This window comes from Clarias gariepinus, chromosome 15, assembly GCF_024256425.1.
Source record: "Clarias gariepinus isolate MV-2021 ecotype Netherlands chromosome 15, CGAR_prim_01v2, whole genome shotgun sequence".
In the NCBI taxonomy this organism is placed as follows: Eukaryota; Metazoa; Chordata; class Actinopteri; order Siluriformes; family Clariidae; genus Clarias; species Clarias gariepinus.
In genome coordinates this window covers 12536907-12556398 of record NC_071114.1, presented here as the reverse complement: position 1 = coordinate 12556398, position 19492 = coordinate 12536907, and the positions used below count along the sequence as shown (strand labels likewise).

The window sequence follows — 19492 nt, the reverse complement described above, 5'->3', positions numbered from 1 at the left end:
TCGCAACCCAAAGCACGCAAAGGATCCGCCATTAACATGCCAATGACCAGACACTAAAGCACATACCAGAGTCCCTGATGAGCCACACCCCAAAGGGACAGAGCCACCCTGGGGGCACAAAGGAAACGCTATGGGAATAGGGAACATTTACCATTATGGCTGATCAGTGAAGACATTCTAGACAATTGTGTGACTTTAATTTTGTGTCCACAATTTAGAACAGACCCACATATGTCAGGTAATGGTAAGGTGTCTAGCGACAGTATTTTTAAATAACATTATTAAGGTTGGCATTTCTCTAGAAACTGCTGGTTTGATCATAACCTTTACTCCACCCAGGACTCACATTCACAATGTGCTTTAAACAAGCTTAGTAATGTTTTACTCTTGTACACTTGAATACTCTAATTATTTATTTAGGTTTGCATTTTTCTTATAGCCCTTAAAAAAGTTTTTGTTTTGCTATTTCCTTATTTTTAATTTTTGATGAGCTGAGCTCATCATGACTGAGCAAAAAAAAAAAAAAAGGTCTCACATGAGTTGTTTCCGGTCGTTTCTATGACCAAAATTATTATTGTTGTTATTATTATATTATTATTATTATTATTATTATTAATAATAATAATAATAATATCCTTTTAAGAGTTCTAAATTTTTGCGGCCATTCCCATATTCCAGTAGTTATTAAATTTACGTCACGTTATAAAAGTAATGATAACTTTTGTTCTGCCTGACATATCCGAAAACTCAAATGCACAGTTCAATGTCTAAAGCCTGTTACACACTGGCAAGGCTTCCATATAAGCATATATTTTTTTTTAAATCATCATTGACCCGGTGTTGCTGCCATGGATCTGTGCCGTTTTAAGGATATGGTTTCTTCCTTGTTTCATTTTATTGGGTTTGGGATTTCTGTTGGTATAACAATATATATTGACCATATTGTTCGTAACAGTATGTAATCTCACTTGCAGGATCAGCGCTCAGTCAGGGTGGAGCAGCTTCAGCCAAAGTGTTTGTACAAGGTGCAGGTGCAGGCACTGTCTGAAGCTGGCAACGGACCCTTAGTGGCCAAAATGTTCAACACTCCACAGCTTAATGGCACACCACTATGAGGTACAGCACACACAAAAAACATATTTTTTCCCCATCACTTGCCATGATCAACACTCCTTAGAATTTAGGCTAATGAAAGTTAAAGATCCATGGCATTAAGAGAGAAAAGGGTTATGATTGTGTTATTAGTATTCAAATAAAAAAAATATATATTACATTATTTTGATAATTTTGGTATTCTCTTCAGGTCTAGGTTCATTGCTGATTTTTGTGTAACGCAGAATCTGTTCAGGCATTATGATAGGCTACTGAAAACAGTTTGGATTTTATTTGTCACATACACAACCATACATATTATTATATGCAGTGAAATGTTTCTTCTACTGTCCATGACCTTAAACGGAAAGTAAGATAGAATGGAAAGATTTTGCTACAAGTAAATGAAAATTGCACTTGAAGAATAAAACTGACCTAAGTATAGAGTTTCCAATAAAAAATGAAATAAAATTAGATGTGGATGGATTATACAATGTACAAATTTTCTATGGACGAATAAAGCCAAGCAAAGTCTAGCAAACCCATTTTAAAGACATAGAGGACTTGTTAATGAGCTGATAAGTGGAGTCATGTGTCCTGGGAGCAAGAGAAAACACTAACATGTGCTGTCTATCCCACAACTATTTCCACTCCTCACTGACACTTACTCTCAAGAAGTAAAGCCTCGCCTCAGCTTTCGCTCAAGTGAAGATGCTAGTTTAATGAATAGCAAAACCATAATCACTTCTGAGCAGAGCTGAAACTAGCCCAAGGTCAACTCCAGATGAAGGAAAAGCCATTAGTAGTTGCCAGAGTTCCACTAGATTTCTTTACAATAGCAAATGATGCCACTTTGATCTACACCAAAGCACTTCTGTTAACAAGCAGACTATCGAAACTGTGTGTCTGTGTGTGTGTGTGTAGATGAAGGTAAGGATTAAACAGTGGAACCAGCTGTAAAACAAACTTTGTGATTGAATGTTCCTCCAAGCAGAGCGCAAAGCATGCGAATGTCATTAACGTGATTATGATGAATAACCAAACTTCAAAGCCTAAGCTGAGCTGAAAGCAGCTGAAGCTCACCTTCCAAAATCAGCACAGGGTTCGACTTTACTCTGAACAGTTCTTCATCATATCTAGTATTGCTATTATACCATTAATTTCTGTAGTAGTAGTAGCCGTAGTAGCAATAATAATAATAATAATAATAATAATGTTTCTTTTAATATTGCATGCATATTAAAGCTACTCGTCATAGAGTACTGCTTACTATATATTACATGAAATGTAATTAACATTTAAACATGATTAAATTCACACACAGTAGCTTCCCTTTTAGCCTGAATCAGAAGAGGCTCCAGGGGTTTAAAAAATATGGTTTTCCTAAGTAGACTGTTAGCCAGGCATGTTAGAAAAGAGCCATCAGCCAAGAAAGAACTGGAAATGTTCCCTCTTAAAAAACACTTTGACAGCAAAATTTAAAAAATGTGGAAGAAGCTGTTAGGAAATATTTTCTTTTAATGACAAAAGACATTTAAAAAAAAAACATGCAAAATTGTTGTCAAAACTAATTTTTGGCCTCCGAGTGGCGCAATGATAAAGTGCTCCCCAATCATTCGGAGATCGCGAGTTTGATTCCCAGGTAACCTCTCGCAGCCAGAGGTCTAGAGGGAGCTGATTGGCTGAGCTCTCTCAGAGGGAAGGGATAAGGGGTATTTTGTGCTCCCACATTAAACACAGCTCTACAGCCAATCAGGGTCGTCTGTGAGCTCAGGCACGCAGAAGGAGCGGATAGCGCTGTCCTCTAAATGAGTTTGAAAAAGATGCGGTAGGCGGGCGTCACGTGGTTCGGAGGAAACGCGTGATAGTCTTTGGCCCTCTCGACTAAGTGGTAGTAGTAGCCTTAATGTGGGAGCCCCCTAGTGACAACGAGGAATTGGACACGGCTAAATTAGGGAGAAAATCCCTAAAAAAAAATTTCATTTGATCAGTGTAAATTAGGGCTGCACAATTAATCGCATATACTGTAAATGAATCGCAATATGGAGTGGCAATATGGAGTGGCAATTATTTGATAGCGAAAGACTGCAATTTATTACAGATAATATACATAAAGCTGTCGTCTATACATAAAGCTGTCATAATCACCATGTCATCCGTTGATCAAATCGTACAGCGCTAGTGTGATGATTTCGCAAAACGCTATAACTCCCACCTTCAACAGTTTTATCTCACTGGATAAATCAGCTTGGAACTATTTTGGTGGTCATGTAATTATGCAGCTTAGTGTCAATAATAGTGTTGGCTGAGATAGAAAATGTTCATTGTGTTTTTGTAGTTAAGTCATTGATACACAGGAAAAAATTTTTTTCCTCCAATCAAGCATCAACTTACCTACATGTACGTCTGTCTCATAGTTATAATGGAGTTCAGAAATCCTTGTTGGAGAACAGGACACTGCAAACATCTCCTGAACATTATCTCTCTGCATAATTTTCTTTCATAAATATAATTTATATATAAATATTTAAGTGCATCATGTCTTCCAAATGCAGCAAAATTAGTAACAATTAAAAGCTTCTTAGTTTAAATATATAGGGATTTTCAACATATATATTTTATTATAGACAAGCATGTCAGACAATAATTTAAATCACTATAACATTTTTTAAATCACTTTTTGCTAATGAAACTAATCACATATTTAGGTTCTGTTGTACAAATTCACTGTTTTGTGTGCTAAATAAGAGTACCAGCCACCACATACATGTATGTACATGTACATGTATGTACATGTACATGTATGTATGTATCTATGCATCTTCATAAACATCATCAGAATCAAGTTTATTGACCAAGCATGTTAACACACAAGGAATTTGATTCTCTCACATACTGTACATACATACTATACATAACAACAGTGTAAATTTTGTTCATAGACAGGACAATACATAATATTCAAGATCTATACAGATCAAACAAAGACTGCAAAAAATAGGCAGTATGAAACATACATGCTGCAATGTACATTAAGTGTGTGCATGGTAGTGCAGTTTTTTATGACTGTACAATATACAATGCACAGTAAAAGATTTGTGAATAGTGCAATAGCATTATTGTGTGTCACATATGGGTATGAAGTGATGGTAAAGTGATAATGATATCATTCTTCCATGTTAGTCATTAGAAGTAGTTGAAATCATAAAGCACTAGTTTATACTTTACTGGTTATTGGAGAGGATGAATTTAGCACCATGTCTAAGACTGTAAAACAAAGCACGACAGCACAACTAGTTAAAAGTTGGTTCATACACAATCCTTTGAGTCACACCAGCGAAAGTGTGACCAGAAAGCTAATGTAAAATTCCTCATGTTTTGTCACTCTATTGTTCAGTTATATAGTGGTAACAATAGATCACTCACTACATCACATATTCAGGTCATACAATAGACACCATAGATATTGCAATCTATTTTCACCTGAATATGTTTCTTGATTTGTTTCTATGTCGCTTGCTAATATTATAATTTCTTTATTTTTCTTGTCTGTACAGTTGTACTGAAGTATCATCATAAACATCTGATCACTCCGATTCCCTTCAGAAAAGTGTGTTTCCTTTACCGGTATTCTTGGAACCACAGTTACGTTGCATGATGATGGCAGTTCATTTCAGTTAAAGTCTAAAAAATTGAATGCTTAACAATAAAAAAACGTTTTGTAAGTTAAATGTTCAGAGATTTTTTAAGCCTATATTATTTAAGTGTCCTTTATAATGTAAAGAATTGTAGCACTGATGTATGTAGAGTGTAGTGAGAGCGGTGTAACTCCTGTTAGTTCATGTATAACTTTTTTCCCTTTGTTCAGTACTAATACCTTTGTGTTTCTGAATCTGAGACATGTTTGCGCTGTGCAAGTATAGTTCTAAATTATTTTTTAACATTTTAGCGTCCACTTACAGTCTACTGTAATCTTGAAGTATTTATTGTGATGTGCTATTAAAAAAAAGTGGAAGGTGACCATGATTGTGATTTCTGTGCTGATATTTAGTGAACAATCCCTTTAATTACAAATCAGATGTTTCACACTAGGTAATTAAATGTCTTGAAAAAAGCACATAAGACCTGGTTAAATTTATAATTATAAAGCTAAAGGCTTTATTTGAATGGCAGACAAATGAACTTATATCAGGTTTATGATTGTTACCCAAATTAATAATGCCCTATGTTATTAGTGCCAAAAAAATGTTATGAACAGTGATGTACAGCATTTGGACAACAATGTTACAAATGACATTTGTAATAAAAGCATTTATTTCATTTTGTTCAAATATTGTTTCCATTGTACAAAAATGTTATACTTTCTGTAAATATTGCACTTTGTGTTGTTACAAATAAATTCATTGAATTAATTCTAGTCTAGTGGTTTATGGAGATTAAAATTGTTTGTTGGTGAAGATTTCTCCCCTAGATGGATAGATAGATAGATAGATAGATACTTTATTAATCGTGAAATAAATACTTTTAAAAAGTATATGCATATAAAATATATGTATGTATATTTAGTATTATTTATTTTAATACTTTTTGTCTTTTACATAATCATCAGTCTAATATAATTAATAAATTATGTGCACTTAAATGTAAGCTATTATCAAAAATTAGCTTTTTATTCATTTTTAGACATAGAATGTACAAACAATCAAAATTTTAAAAAATCGTTCCTTTTTTTCCTTCTGTTTTTGTGTTAGGTGTTAAACAAGCTATATATATATAGCCTCAGTATTGGATTATTTGGAACATTTTGGAGCATTTGTAGAAGCAGTTGAATGAAGGAGTTTTAAAAAGTATGTATGGACACACTTTATGAGACCTCTGAGACTTGTGCAAACTTGTTAAAGAAATAGTAAAATAGGGGATCTTTAAAAGCAGCCAAATAGCTTTAAAAAAGTAAAAAATAAAAAAAAAAACGAGTGGTTATTTAAATAGTGGTACCCAACCCAGGATCTAGGGAACCGACCAGCTGAGGATTTTTTTAGTGTTTTTAGTGTATGTTTCCACTTATTCTACTTTAGAATATCAGCTGATCAATGGAAAGCTAATGCGCTATTAAATGGAAAGCTAGTGTGCCATGGTGTACAATCCATTGTCTCACACACCAAGTAGTGCCCTTGATCAGGGGTTAGAGAAGGATAGGAATCCTGCTTGTGTCAGTCATAACAGTAGTGGTTCAGATGTGATTAGAACAACTTAGAAGCAAGGAGTGAAGTGTTAAAATGCCATAACATTATCAGATATGTTTTCTTGCTGAAAGTGCTCCTGTGATTGGTTTTGGATGTGGTTTTGGCAGGCAGTTGCTCTCTCCTCAGTATGGTGGCCAGTACAGACCTGCTTTCACTAATGCTGGCGACAGGCATCTTCACATTGGAAACGATTGTTTTGTTCCATGTTCAAGCACAATTCCTTCCACCTTTTCAATCCCCTGTAGGTTAGCTATCATATTAGCAACAATGTCCTCATTCTTAGCACGCTTGCATACGTACACAGCCAGATATATGTAGGTAGGTTTGTAGTTGGTTTGTCTAACACAAAGACGAAGAAAGAAGAAAAAGAAACCTCTCTTGTTAAGTGTAGTTAGTGTATTAACGGTTATTAGAATGCATTCGACGTGCATACCCAGTGCTGTTATTATCTATTATCAACACTGGTGGAATGCCTCTCGTCTACTTTGTAAGTTTAAAAACATATTCATCTATAAACAGAATACTGCACATATTATTTCGCATCAGATACATAGAAAATTTGTTTTGCGAACGCTTTAATCTACAAGGTAAAAGCATTAAGCTTTCATAAAGCTTCAGAAAACACTCACAACACAAAATATTATTGAAGTATTATTGTCGGGAAACCTAAGTGTTTTACTTTATTAATGATATTTAGTATTAATTAATGAAGAACAAAAAAAACATACACGTAACAATGTTGAAAGTGGCCTGACATCAGAAATCGGATATCAAACAAAGGAAGAGGACGAATCACGTCCTGTCCACTAGAGGAAGACATTTCCAACCCTTTAGATCAAAACGAGTGACGCAATCACCCTGCGACAGAGTCGGTTTACTGCCGCGACGGAAAATCCCGTTATAAACATACAAATGTTACTATTTGAATACTGCAGGCGCGAGTTGTCTTAGCAGAATTTTACCCCACCATACACCTTTGTTTAGGGACGAATGCACAAATGCAAAGAATACAATTTGTTTAATGCTTTTATACTTATGTTGCACTGGAATGTTAGACTGGAAAACTCGGTAACGTTAGCAACCGTGTCCTCCATTTAGACACTTGAGCGGCTAGGCTAACTCTCAAACAAGGTATGTTTTTTTTTTTTGTTTTGTTTTGTTTACAATGTTTTGTTTTAGTTTTTCATAGTCCATTGAGGGATTTAATCCCTTTATGACTAGCTTGGTCAGTCATTTGGCAATGGTGTTAATAAAAAGCTAAATTCGCTAGCTATTTGGCTAAACTGTAAACATTAGTGCATTAATATGGAAGCTTGCGATGCGTTCAGTCATAACAGTCAGGTGTGATAAAGTTCTGTTGGGTATACATTTCTTTCGTTCAGGTAATATATTTTCACTTTTTTTTAAACTGGAGATGAGAGCACACTGGAGATGAAAGTGTTGCTATTCGAGCTAGCTGTGCTGTACTTGGAGATAGGAAAAGTTTTCTCAAGTTGATGAGCGCTTTAGCAATCAATAGTGGGGGGAAATAAGAACTCAGCAGCCAAGTGGCACTTTCTATTAATAGACACTTAAACTTTTCAATAATATGCATATATTAAATTGATTAAAAATCCCTAATAAAGAAATATTTGTTTTGTACGATATGTGTGGTTATTAGAGTTTGATAAAGTTATCAGAGAAATAAAAAATCACCATTGCCTTCTCTGTTAGAATTTTGTTAAGAGCATGAGTAATTTACAGAATTTGTCAGACACCATCCAATTTATCTTACATATATTATGCATCTGAGCAGTTGTGGGTGAAGGGCCTTGCTCAAGCAACCAACAGAGGCTTTTTGGTGATGCTGAGGTTTAAACCTGGGACCTTCCTTTTAGTAGTCCAGTGTCTGAGTGTATTTCAAGAACCACAAAATTATATCCAAGTTCTCATAGCATTGGCAGCACTGTGGGTTAGTGGTTAGCACATGTCGCCTTGCACCTCCAGGGTTGGGGCTTGGTTCCTGCCTTGGGTCTGTGTGCATTGAGTTTGCATGTTCTCGCTGTGCTTGCTGGGTTCCCTCTGTGTACTCCAGTTTCCTCTCGCAGTCCAAAGTCATGCAGGTTAGGCCGTTCCCAAATTGCCTGTAGGGTGGGAATGAAAATTGAGTTTTGAGCTGGCAACCTGACCCCTTAAGTGACTGCAAGAGAAACGATGGATATACAGTATCTCCAGGGTGGAGCGAATCCGTCGCCCAATGTGCTGGATGGCACATGGGCGGACCAAAATACCAACCTTATTGCATTATGTTTTCTATTGCAGTGCAGGTCCAACTTGTAATCCACATCGGAGGAGCCTGATGGTGGATAGCTGCTGAATCAGGCAGGCGGGCAAGGCCAGCAGGGAGGCCCTGGAGGAATGGGCAAGGCTGGACATGAGAGTCCAAGTTCATAACAGCTCCGACCAGGCAAAGCCGGCACCAGCCGAGATGTCGGAGAATGGCCGCGCACGGAGAAAACGTGTGCCCAAGTTATGCGACTGCTGCGGACCGAACACCAAACCTCATGCGCTGGGTCACGGGCCGGTCACGAAAAAACGCGGCCGCAAGAAGAAAGAGGTGGCGAACGAAGTGGAGGTGACGACTGACAACCATTTAAGTTCCACATTCGTAGATTTAGCATCGACACCAGACACCACGGACACCATGACTGTATGCGAAACGCAACAAGCAACACTTTCTGAAATATGCCCTGGGGAACAGATTATTCCTCCGGTTCTGCACAACGGCACCCCGGCCAGTCCAGATAAAGGTCCAGAAACTAACAGCGAGAGCGATTTTGCTGATTGCACTCCACTCAGTGACTCAAAAGAACCCAGCTCTGTCATGCACAGTCCAACTCATGCTAGTTTGGATCCACACTGTGATCCTACAACACCTCTGGACTGCATGCATGGTAGTCCGACCTCACACAGTGACTGTAAGGAAAACTTCATATGTCCTGCTGGGCAGAGCAGCATCACAACGTCAGATCAGCCCCCAGACAGTGATGCAATGGAAATTGAACAGGCTGTGTATGCAGTTTATCTAAACACGAAGGCTTTAAGGGACCACCGTTACTGTAAACGGCCTCATGTCGACGCCGAAGAAGAGAATGCTATCTCACAGCCACCTTCAGCTGAAATCCAGCAGGAAGACATTGTAGAACTTCTACACGGTATGGCTATGTTCATCTGCTCATCTTAAGGTGTTGCCTTGTGTTTTGTTAACATCATTTCCCTTTTTCCCTCCAGAATACCTCGAGCTTTTCTATGGGAAGTATGGGAGCTTTGTTCCACTGAATGAGGAAGACATTCTTGAGTACCTGAACAAACACTTGAATGCGGATTTTAATGACAGGTAACGTTGTCTCTCTTAAATCCAGTGCAAAGGTGGTGAATGTTAATTTTCTTACTACACTCCATATATCTTCATACAGAAAGAAAATGATAAACAAAGAAGTGCTAAAGTACAAGGCTGGCTTGGCCTGCGCATCAATGCATTTCTTCAAAGTGACGTACAATAAGCACACGCTGGCACTCGAAGACCTCTCAACACTTGAAGACCAAAACTGGGTCAATGACCAGGTAGGTCATGGAAATGTGCCATTATGACTTTATAAGAAAAGTGGATAAGAAACCAGGGCTGAAACGATTCCTCAAGTAACTTTATTACAAAAAATTATTGAGGCAAAATCTTTTGCATCGAAGCTTCTTTTAATTAATTTTAAAAGCTTTTGTCATGTATTGACGCACTTACGTCACCCACAAAGCAGAAGGAGATGCAAACAGTTAGCTGTGTATTGATTTTAGGGAGCGTTCTGTTGCGGGATGCAAAATGGAAGGGGATGATAAAAATATATTAACATTTATTTTAATGTGTGCCTTAGTTTTTTTTTTTATTATACTTAAAGTCATTTGAAATACCTTTTTAAGTTTTTGCATCTAAGAAAAATCTTTAAAATAAGAATGTATGGCATTCACTTAATTAATCTGTCAACTTTAAGCTATTCCTTGTAATGTGAATAATGACAATGTTTATTTTTGATAAAATGCTGTATGCATTTAAAAAAGAAAAAATAGATTTTTTCTAAAAACAAAAACCAATTAATCTTTGTTTCTCTTATATCTTTTACATTGCTGTTTGATTACACAAAAGTCCATTTTATCCGATTAATCGATTAAAGTTTTGGTAGAATACTCGATTACTAAAATATTTGATAGCTACAGCCCTATAAGAAACCGAATGATGTTATTAGATATTGCATTATCATGTTTTTTTTATTTTTTACAGGTCATAAACATGTATGGTGAACTGATCATGGATGCAACAAACCACAAGGTACAACAAATACACAAATGCTTTTTGTATTGCATGATTCAATCTCATGGAACTGATTCGTTAAATATAATTTAAAAAAAATTACTATTACTTTTTGTAGGTCCATTTCTTCAACAGTTTCTTTTACAAACAGCTTGTAGCAAAAGGTTATGAAGGAGTGAAAAGGTGGACAAAAAAGGTAAATGACTAACACACACATTTCCTCAAACGTTAAAGTACAATTATTAGGGTTGCCATGTTCGTGTGGTAAATTTTTGAAACAATTTTAAATGTAAGAATTTGGCCTGTTACATTAAAACAAGGTATTGTACTTCTAATAAGATTCAGCTATTTGTCACATGTACCTTACACAGTGAAAATATTTTTTTCACATATCCCAGTCAGGAAGCTGAGGTCAGAGCACAGGGTCAGCCAGGATACAGCACACCTGGTGCAGATAGGGTCACAGGCCTTTCTCAGGGGCACAACAGTGACGGCTTCTCAGTACTAGGACTTGAAACCCAGACCTTTCGATCAATTACCCAGATCTTTAACTGTTTGAGCCACTACTGCCCCATTCATTTTGCCAAATACACTCACTCATGGGAAAGATGTGATCTCAGTAATTTTTAAGGTCAAAGGAGAATGTCAAGTCTGTTTTTATCTGCCAGGGACACCAAAGTACCTCAAATAAACACACTTTACAGTAGTAGCAAAATAAGCAGAAAAGCAAAAAGCAGCAAAATTTAGACAGATGGACTAGAACAGCAGATCATCAAGTTCTGCTTAATTCAAGGTTTGATTAGCCAATCTTCTCTCATTAACAAGTCAATTTGACTCACAGAACAAAAAAAAAACTTGCAATAGCAAGTCAGATGTTTGCTTGTTTACAGGAAAAGTGTAGACCTCGTAGTCCTTTTTTGTCATAAATGTTATCTTGTCTTTGCTGTTTTTTTTATCTTGTTTTTTTGGGTGGCTTGTAGGTGGATGTGTTTTCTAAAAGACTGCTGCTGATTCCCCTCCACTTGGAGATCCACTGGTCCCTGATTACTGTGGATGTCCTCAAACAAAACATAAACTTCTATGATTCCCAAGGAATATTGTTCAAGTTTGCCGTTGAAGTAAGCAATTAAACATGATGGGGAGCCCTTTTTTTTATTGTTTTTTAAAACAAAATTCAGTGGTTATTGAACCAAGATAGGGCAAAGTCCTGAAGACCACTGTTTGACCACATTTAACTTTCATCATGGCTCTGGTAAAAAAAAAAGAAAAAAATTACTCATGCTCCCAGAACACCGCTTTGACAATTTGAGATAAATCTTGGGTATTCTTGTTATGCACTATGTGCATGCCATTAGGGAATAAAAAAAATCAACAGATAAAATAACCTGGTCTTTTAGTACATTCACGTCATCAGCTGACTTTGTTTTATTGCCGCGTAATGTTACTGAGCCTAGACCTGGCCAACTGAAGCAATCCCAGATCATAACACTTTTGTACCTTGCACTTCCCTTTTTACCCTGAAATGCCCATCACTCTAGAACAGGGTCAGTCTAAACTCATCACACCACATGACTTTTTATCCATTGCTCCCAACACTAATCTTTGTTTTCTAGCAAATTGAAGCCTTTTTCTCCCCTTTATTAGTCTCACTAACGTGGTTTTGGCCAATCAGGTATTTAGACACAGTCTTGTAAGTTCCTGTCACACTGTATGTGTAGAAATGCTCCTAATTTCACGATTACAAATGACCAAAATTTTTAGTGAAATTGCTGATCCAGCAGTATTCTTCCAGGTTTTAATGATGCAATAGACAGTTCTTAATACAAATTCTAATAATCTCCTTATTTGTTTTATTTGCTTAATGCAGGCCTTTTTTTTTCCTTCTTTTTTTTTTATTAATATATTTATTTATTATTGAGGTTAGATAATGTGGAATGCTGAGAACTATAACACTACAATGGTTTCATTTATATGATTAATGTAATATGAACTTTAATTGCAGTTAGGACATTTACATTACTGCTATTAATTTCACTAAATGTAAATGTATTCTCTTCAACAGAACATTTTGAAATACATCATAGCAGAGGCAAAAGAAAAAAAACATGCTGCTCTCCAGAAAGGCTGGAAGATGACTGTCAACAAGGTTTGTGTCAGTGAAAGCAAATAACTTTCAGAATTTTTAAACCCAAAATCCAGCAGTCAGTAGGAAGCTTTAGTTGTAATGTTGGTTTTCACACAGTTGGATTTGTCAGTGATATCACATTTTAAGTTGTAAATATATACTAAGCTGCTGGACTTGTTATAAAGGGATGACTAGATTTTTTTTTTTAATTGTATTTTCAAAATTTTTTCTCAGGGTATTCCACAACAGAAGAATGATAACGATTGTGGAGTTTTTATTCTTGAGGTACGATTTCTATGCTGTAATCATGGCATTTATAATTTTTGGATTGTATCTACGATGATATGCAAGACACCTGAAAACCACAAATTTCTGCTCTTTTAGCTTAAGAAGTGGTAAGCCCTAATCAAATCTGTCAGGTGTTAGGTGAAAGTCAAAGCAGGTGGGCATGTGCGGCATTCAGGGAGCGCATGCAGGGGTTGTAACACGTGATTTTCAACAAATTAATGCAAGCCGTTTTTGAGACTTTTGTATACGTGTGTATATAAGTGGGTTTGAGACTAATTCACGCACAAAGATCGGAGAAAAAGGCAAATCTGAAGCTTTTAACATGCAGATTTTTGATAATGTAACGGCATAAAAATGCGTTTCTGTTGCGCCACTTAAAAATTTCTGTGATCGGTTCGGAATCAGCTATACTTGAGTCTGATCGGCCGGTCACGGGCAATCAAATTGAAAACCAGCCAATCCTGTTCACTGGCCGATCCACCGGTTTATCTCTATTATAAATGTAAATTATAATTAAACAATATATATATATAAAATAATATAAAAATGTAAAAATGAGAAATTTTTCAGTCATAGTGGCAATAGCTTGCCACAAAAAAGAATCACATTTTTTAAAATCTTTTCCAAATCTCTAATATTTGTGTATTTGGATTTAAATCAGTGGTCCGTTAAGAACAAAAGGTGTGCAAATCAAACCTTTAGAACTTTAGGAGACAATTACAAGAGTAAAAGCTACCTTTATTTCTCTATATAATCCCCTGCTACACTAATGTACTTATCATCACCAAGCATCATCGCCGTCCTGTGCTAGAAGTCTTCTCTAAACATCAGTCAGTTTTACGCATTCATAAGAAATTTCATCTGTCCTGGGTTGAATTGAACACCCCTTGTAATTAAGTAAAGTAGCTGCCCCGCTAAAGTTTTTTTTCACTGTTGTCTTACTCTTCGACAAAGTACAAAGTGCACGTATAAAATCGGCACCACTGTATTCCCCCTTATTACATACTACCTATTTACTTTTTTTTCCCCCCATCTTTCTACAGTACTGCAAGTGCCTGGCTTTTAAAGAACCAATGCAGTTCACACAAGAGGACATGCCTAAAGTGCGCAAACGAATATACAAAGAACTCTGTGACTGCAAGCTCGCAGACTTACAAAAACTGATCTAAGGTTTTCACATTGTTCACCCATACTGGTTAATGGATTATTATTATTTTTTGGTTATTATTGTTGGTCACGATGGAAGACGACCTGCAGGCCATGGAGAGAAATCGTCATTTTGTTGTCCCGGACAAGAAACTGACTTGAGATGCCAAAATCTCATCCTTCTGCGTGTGGTCCACAGACAGATTTAACTGCTGGCTATTAAAAGGCTATTTTTCACAATCATGTGAAAACAACAGGAGAGGAAAAAAAAAAAACAATAAATCTTTTTGTACATTTGTTTGTCCTTAAGCCTTTACAGCTTGTTCAGTCTTTTTAACCGTGTCCCAAAGTATGTGGTTCTAGCAGGTCTCTTTTCCACAACCATGCGGTGTAAGATACACAGCATGTAAACTTGAAGGATCTGCATTTTATATTCTTACCGCATTCTGTTGGCGGTACAAACAGAATTTGAACAAAAAAGGCGAACGTTTAAATGAATGTACTGTTAACATGAAGAATTTTTTTTTTTTAAGTCCCACAGAACTTGATATGTAAACAATTCCCTTAAAAATCTCAGCCTGACCATGCTTTCATCATGGGCCATATTCTTTTAATCTTTCATACCTTGTTAGAAGCACTCTAGACACTTTCTTTTAAATGCTTTAACGTTTTTTTAAAATGCAGCGTCATCAGACAGTTATTGTAGCATGTCGTCTAAGTTCCGTTTTAAATTCCAGCTGCTTTACATTCGCGATAAACATGGTTATGAAAGAATCATGTATCTAAATGGGTCAAGTTTGTGTTTTGGGTTAAAATTACATATGTACTTCAACCAGATACAACATGCTTCTCTTCAAAAAGGCTGCTGTATACTCCCAAAACACTGACAGGAACTGTATTAATGATAGCCTTACACGTATAAAAAATAAATAAAGCTTTACTGTGTATTGAGCTGACAGTATGCTACAGCTGTACTTGCCCATTACAGTTCTTGTCCATTAATAAAAGCCAGAATGACCAACTGTTATGACATAAGGTTAGACATCAATTTGTGGGATACTGTATTTCTAGTTACTTGAAGTGTAACTACAAAATTTGACCTCAGTGAAATTTGTTTTTCTTCTGTTTGACTACTATTTGTCATTATTTAAACAACCCTATAAAACATTATTGTTAACATGCTATGAGTCTTAACTCTTATTTCACTTAGATGGTGAACTGATGATAAAAATTATAAGCTTTGACACCACAACAAAACTCTGCAAGGATTCAGCACATCCTTCAATTAGTAAATTATCATAGACAAAGCAAAAGGTAAAATACCTTGTTTTATTACAAAAAAAAAAAGTTCAATAAGCCACATTAATCTGTTTCACCAAATCATATTGACAACCTTTGACTTATGCTGTAGTTCATATGTACATTGCCCAAAAAAAAAAAAAAAAACCAATCCATAGCTTCCTTTTCAAATGTCCCTGCTAATTAGGAATGACTAAAATTTTTGTCCATCTGGGCCCCTTTGTAGCTGAGCTAGTTTTCCATATCCACCTCTTGCAGGGTCGTAATCCTGTCTATATTCATCTCGCACCTGAAAAGACAAGAAACGCCAAGTCTTACAAGTGACATCCTTAAAAATGTAAAGACACTTATTGACCACCTTATTGGAAACGTGAATGTGCGTTTCCTTTCAACCAACTATGTGGTAGCACTGAAAATCATTCAGAAAAGTTCAGGTGCTATTAATGTTCACATCAAATGAAGGAAAGGGTAAGCTCAGTGACCAATAATAGCAAGGTTGTTCGTACTAGACAGGCTCTTTTGAGTATTTCAGGTTTACTGTATTTTAGCAGATTTACAGGTGTTCCCACTAAAGTGGTCACTGGGTGTGCATTCATAAGGCATATCCTTACCTGACCGCCTGATTTGCCCCGACCATACTGACGCCCCTCTTTAAAACCAGCGTCCCAATCTGTTCTAATGATTCGATCGTCCAGTCTGGTTCCATTTATAAACCTCATTGCGTGCTCGGCGTCAGCTCTTGTGTAGTACCTTACCAGAAGTGTTAAGGATTATAATGCAGTTACAAATGCATCTTTAAATTATTATACCCAAATGTGGAATGCATGACACCAAAAACTGACATGAAGTATACATTAAAAATTTAAATCGCTGAAAATTCATTGAAATTCCTAGATTTAGGTTAAGAACTGTTTAACATTATTTAGCCTGTAAGGACTGTGCTGAACCTTCAACATTCATGGAGGAAATGGTGAGTTGAAGGTTTGGCATAGTCCTTACAGGCTAAATAATGTATATATCTCATTAATGGAGATTACTTAAATGCTTAATAAATAATAATGCATGATGAAAACATTGACAGGACAAATCAAATGTTTAACAGTAAAGGTAAGAGCATTTTCACATGCATAGTGTAACAGGAACTCACAGGATTGAGATTTAGCAGCTGTGAGACTAAGATCTCAGATTCACCCTATTCTAAAACAATGAGCGCGTCAGGGTAAGAAGGGATGTACATGAAGTGATGCACCCATCATGCCACTGTACAAGCCCAAATAAATAAATAAAAATGGAGAAATGGTGCCGGAGGAACAACCTCCTCCTGAACGTCAGCAAGACAAAGGAGCTAATTGTGGACTATTGTACATCTGGAGGCAGTGTTACAATCTGAAGTTGCTAGTAGTTGGAATAATTTTTAAACATTAATTCACCATCATGCTGTGTACCTTAATTAAACCTCAAGGCAATCAACAAAATCTTGTCATGTGTGACACTATTTTTTAGTTGCCGTGTATAAGCAAGTGGTAAATACCAGCTAATACACATATGATGCAAGTAAAGGCATGCACAGAAGGACACTTTTGGCATCTCTCTGCTTACCTTATTTGGCCATTTTTTAACTGGGACTTGAATCAAAACATCCTTTATCAAGCCCCTTTTTTGGTTGGGATATTGGATGTGATGGAAAAACTCAAAACTATAGTTTAACAATAAAACCACAAGGTTTCGCAGAAGCTATAATATGATGAAGCCCTGATACTCTTTAAAAAACAGTCTTATGTGTCTATAAAACAGCCTTGTATTGATCCAGAAAGGATACTCCACAAAACAAAATCCGCATGCAGTCTTCTTGACCTTGTCGAGGCCAATGACTATTCTCTTCACGTCGCCACTTTTGGCGAAGAGTTCATAGACCTGCTCCTCTGTTGTGTAGAAAGAAAGGTTCCCAACATAAAGTGTACAGCTTTGTTTTAGTAGCTTTTCCTGCTCATGCCGATTACCCTAAAAAAGGTGAAATGACAACAGTTAAAATGTTTTATTTAGGAATAAAAACAGATCAAAATAAAAATGTAGGCGAATACTGTACTTTTAAAGGTTTAAAAATGTAGCAAAACAAATAAGTAAAACCTTGATACTTATAGAATCGCATTTTTAATTGAATCAGCATCTAGGTATCATGATATCGGATCAGGATTGGTGATTCCCATCCCTACTGACCAAGCGTTCAGTACCCAAGACGTTCCGTTTTCTTCTGAATGACAAAATGTTGCAGTTCTTTATTTCTGATCATTAAATTATATATTTATATGAATTATCAAACCACTGAAGAATCCTACAAAACAATTGTGAATTTGAGATCACATTCCCAGAAAGCAAAGCAAGTTAAGCGAACGATTTTAATAGTTTTATTTATTAACTCTCTGGAACTGATTCACTGTTATACACATTTCATACATACTGCACCATATAATCACTTAACGTTATCTAAGTCACATCTATCTCATTACAACACACACTGTGTAGCATTAACCTTAGCCAACACTACACGAGTAAGTAACAGCTCTGCACTTAAAAAAAAGCTTTCATTTTATCGATAAAGCTCTTCTCTACTTCTTACCTTGAAATGCTGGTCCCTGTACTGACTTACATCAATGTATGAGTCGCTATGAAGGGCGTTTAATTTATAAGACATTATGAGCGACAGACAGATTACACGCCGCAGACACTAACCAAAAAAATAATAATGGATGTAACGGAAACGGTCACTTTTCCCCTTTTGACCCGGAAGTTAACAAGCGCAGATTTAGGGTGCGTTCCAATCGGCACAAAGTTCCCTACGAAGTGTTCTACAGAGGGTATTTAGCATGGTAAGTGCTGTAACAAACCACAGGGAGCGAGCGAAATTGACTTTGAATTGAATTGTATGTCTGTATGGCTGTCCAGCCAGAATCTGTCACAGCATCACACAAAACTGGCTGAACAGAATTTGATAAAACTTTGGCAGTACCTAAGTATCTGCCTGAAGTTTAACCTGTGCCTTAAGTCAAATCAAAATTTAGAACAAAAGTGATGCTATGTGTCAGATTTAATAATCTACTTTAAAATAAGCTACTAATAATCTACTTGTTCAATGTAAACAAATACCTGCACCAAAAGATATTAATTAGAAAAGCTTAACTGAATATTTTTTGCTGGAATTACTTAATAATTTCACTGCTGAAATAGCAGCTTTGAAGTGGTATAAGTGTTTTTTTTATGCTTTGTAGTTATTTTTCAAGAATTTTAAAGATTCAAGAATTTCTATTTGTCACATACATGGTTGTATAAGTACAACAGTAGTGAAATGCAGTGCAACAAACTCCAGACTGTGCAGATTAAAAAAGGGATATATTTACATACAAAATAAAATATAAAAATAGGATTATGAAGATATAATATCGTAAAGATGTGATACCAGTGTAATAATATGTGATAAAGTGACTGTGTTTAAGTGACTGTGTGCTGAACAACTTAGCATTAACAAGACATAAACATAAACTTTTCTATATCATCATATTGTAATAACATGAAATGACAGTTGATCCAAAATCTTGTTTTGAACTAGGTACATTTTGTACAATATTCTAATATTTAGCCACCAATCCAGTGAAATCCAATACAATATAATTTTGCATTTTATCACACCAAACTATTATTTTATTTTATTTTTATTATGGTACAAACATATTAAGGGATTCATCTTTGGTGTCGTTACAGTGACGGTGTTTCGAATGGTGGATTTTTTTTTGTCGAGGGAAGCTCCCTTAACTGACGGTCCCTGCACAAGGAACAGGGCGAAGGGAGCACGCTTTGAAGTACACTGTGAAATGGAACGCAGCCCGTAGTGGCTGTAGGTGAACTTTTATTTTGAAATTCCTCCATACAAACTATTTATATAATACACTGGTTTTGCTTAACCAT

The 19492-nt window shown here is 36.1% G+C and overlaps 3 protein-coding genes across 4 annotated transcripts in view; 2 read left to right on the top strand and 1 right to left on the bottom strand.

Annotated features, from left to right (window-relative positions):
* Positions 1–5504, top strand: part of anos1b (anosmin 1b) — a 42756-nt gene extending 37252 nt beyond the window's left edge. Inside the window, exons 13-14 of the mRNA XM_053513837.1 lie at positions 975–1116; positions 4650–5504. Coding sequence (XP_053369812.1) covers positions 975–1115 — 141 coding nt within the window. The 3' untranslated portion in view covers position 1116; positions 4650–5504. The remainder of the gene's footprint in view (positions 1–974; positions 1117–4649) is intronic.
* A 1709-nt stretch (positions 5505–7213) lies between these two features.
* Positions 7214–15413, top strand: senp5 (SUMO specific peptidase 5). 2 transcript variants are annotated; one of them, XM_053513717.1, is made up of 10 exons: positions 7214–7466; positions 8642–9529; positions 9606–9711; positions 9791–9938; positions 10645–10692; positions 10793–10870; positions 11655–11792; positions 12737–12820; positions 13034–13084; positions 14131–15413. In XM_053513717.1, exons 2-10 carry the CDS (start codon positions 8749–8751, stop codon positions 14254–14256), a joined length of 1560 nt encoding a protein of 519 aa, XP_053369692.1. In that variant the 5' UTR covers positions 7214–7466; positions 8642–8748; the 3' UTR covers positions 14257–15413. The 2 variants fall into 2 exon arrangements, with proteins under 2 accessions (XP_053369692.1, XP_053369691.1); XM_053513716.1 differs by having other exon boundaries at positions 8637–9529.
* Positions 15414–15548: 135 nt separating this feature from the next.
* Positions 15549–18290, bottom strand: ncbp2 (nuclear cap binding protein subunit 2). The gene is made up of 4 exons (XM_053513719.1): positions 18150–18290; positions 17352–17533; positions 16144–16282; positions 15549–15821 (listed from the first exon to the last, which is right to left on the bottom strand). The coding sequence occupies exons 1-4, from the start codon at positions 18222–18224 to the stop codon at positions 15726–15728; spliced, it is 492 nt and encodes a 163-aa protein (XP_053369694.1). The 5' UTR covers positions 18225–18290; the 3' UTR covers positions 15549–15725.
* Positions 18291–19492: the final 1202 nt, after the last annotated feature.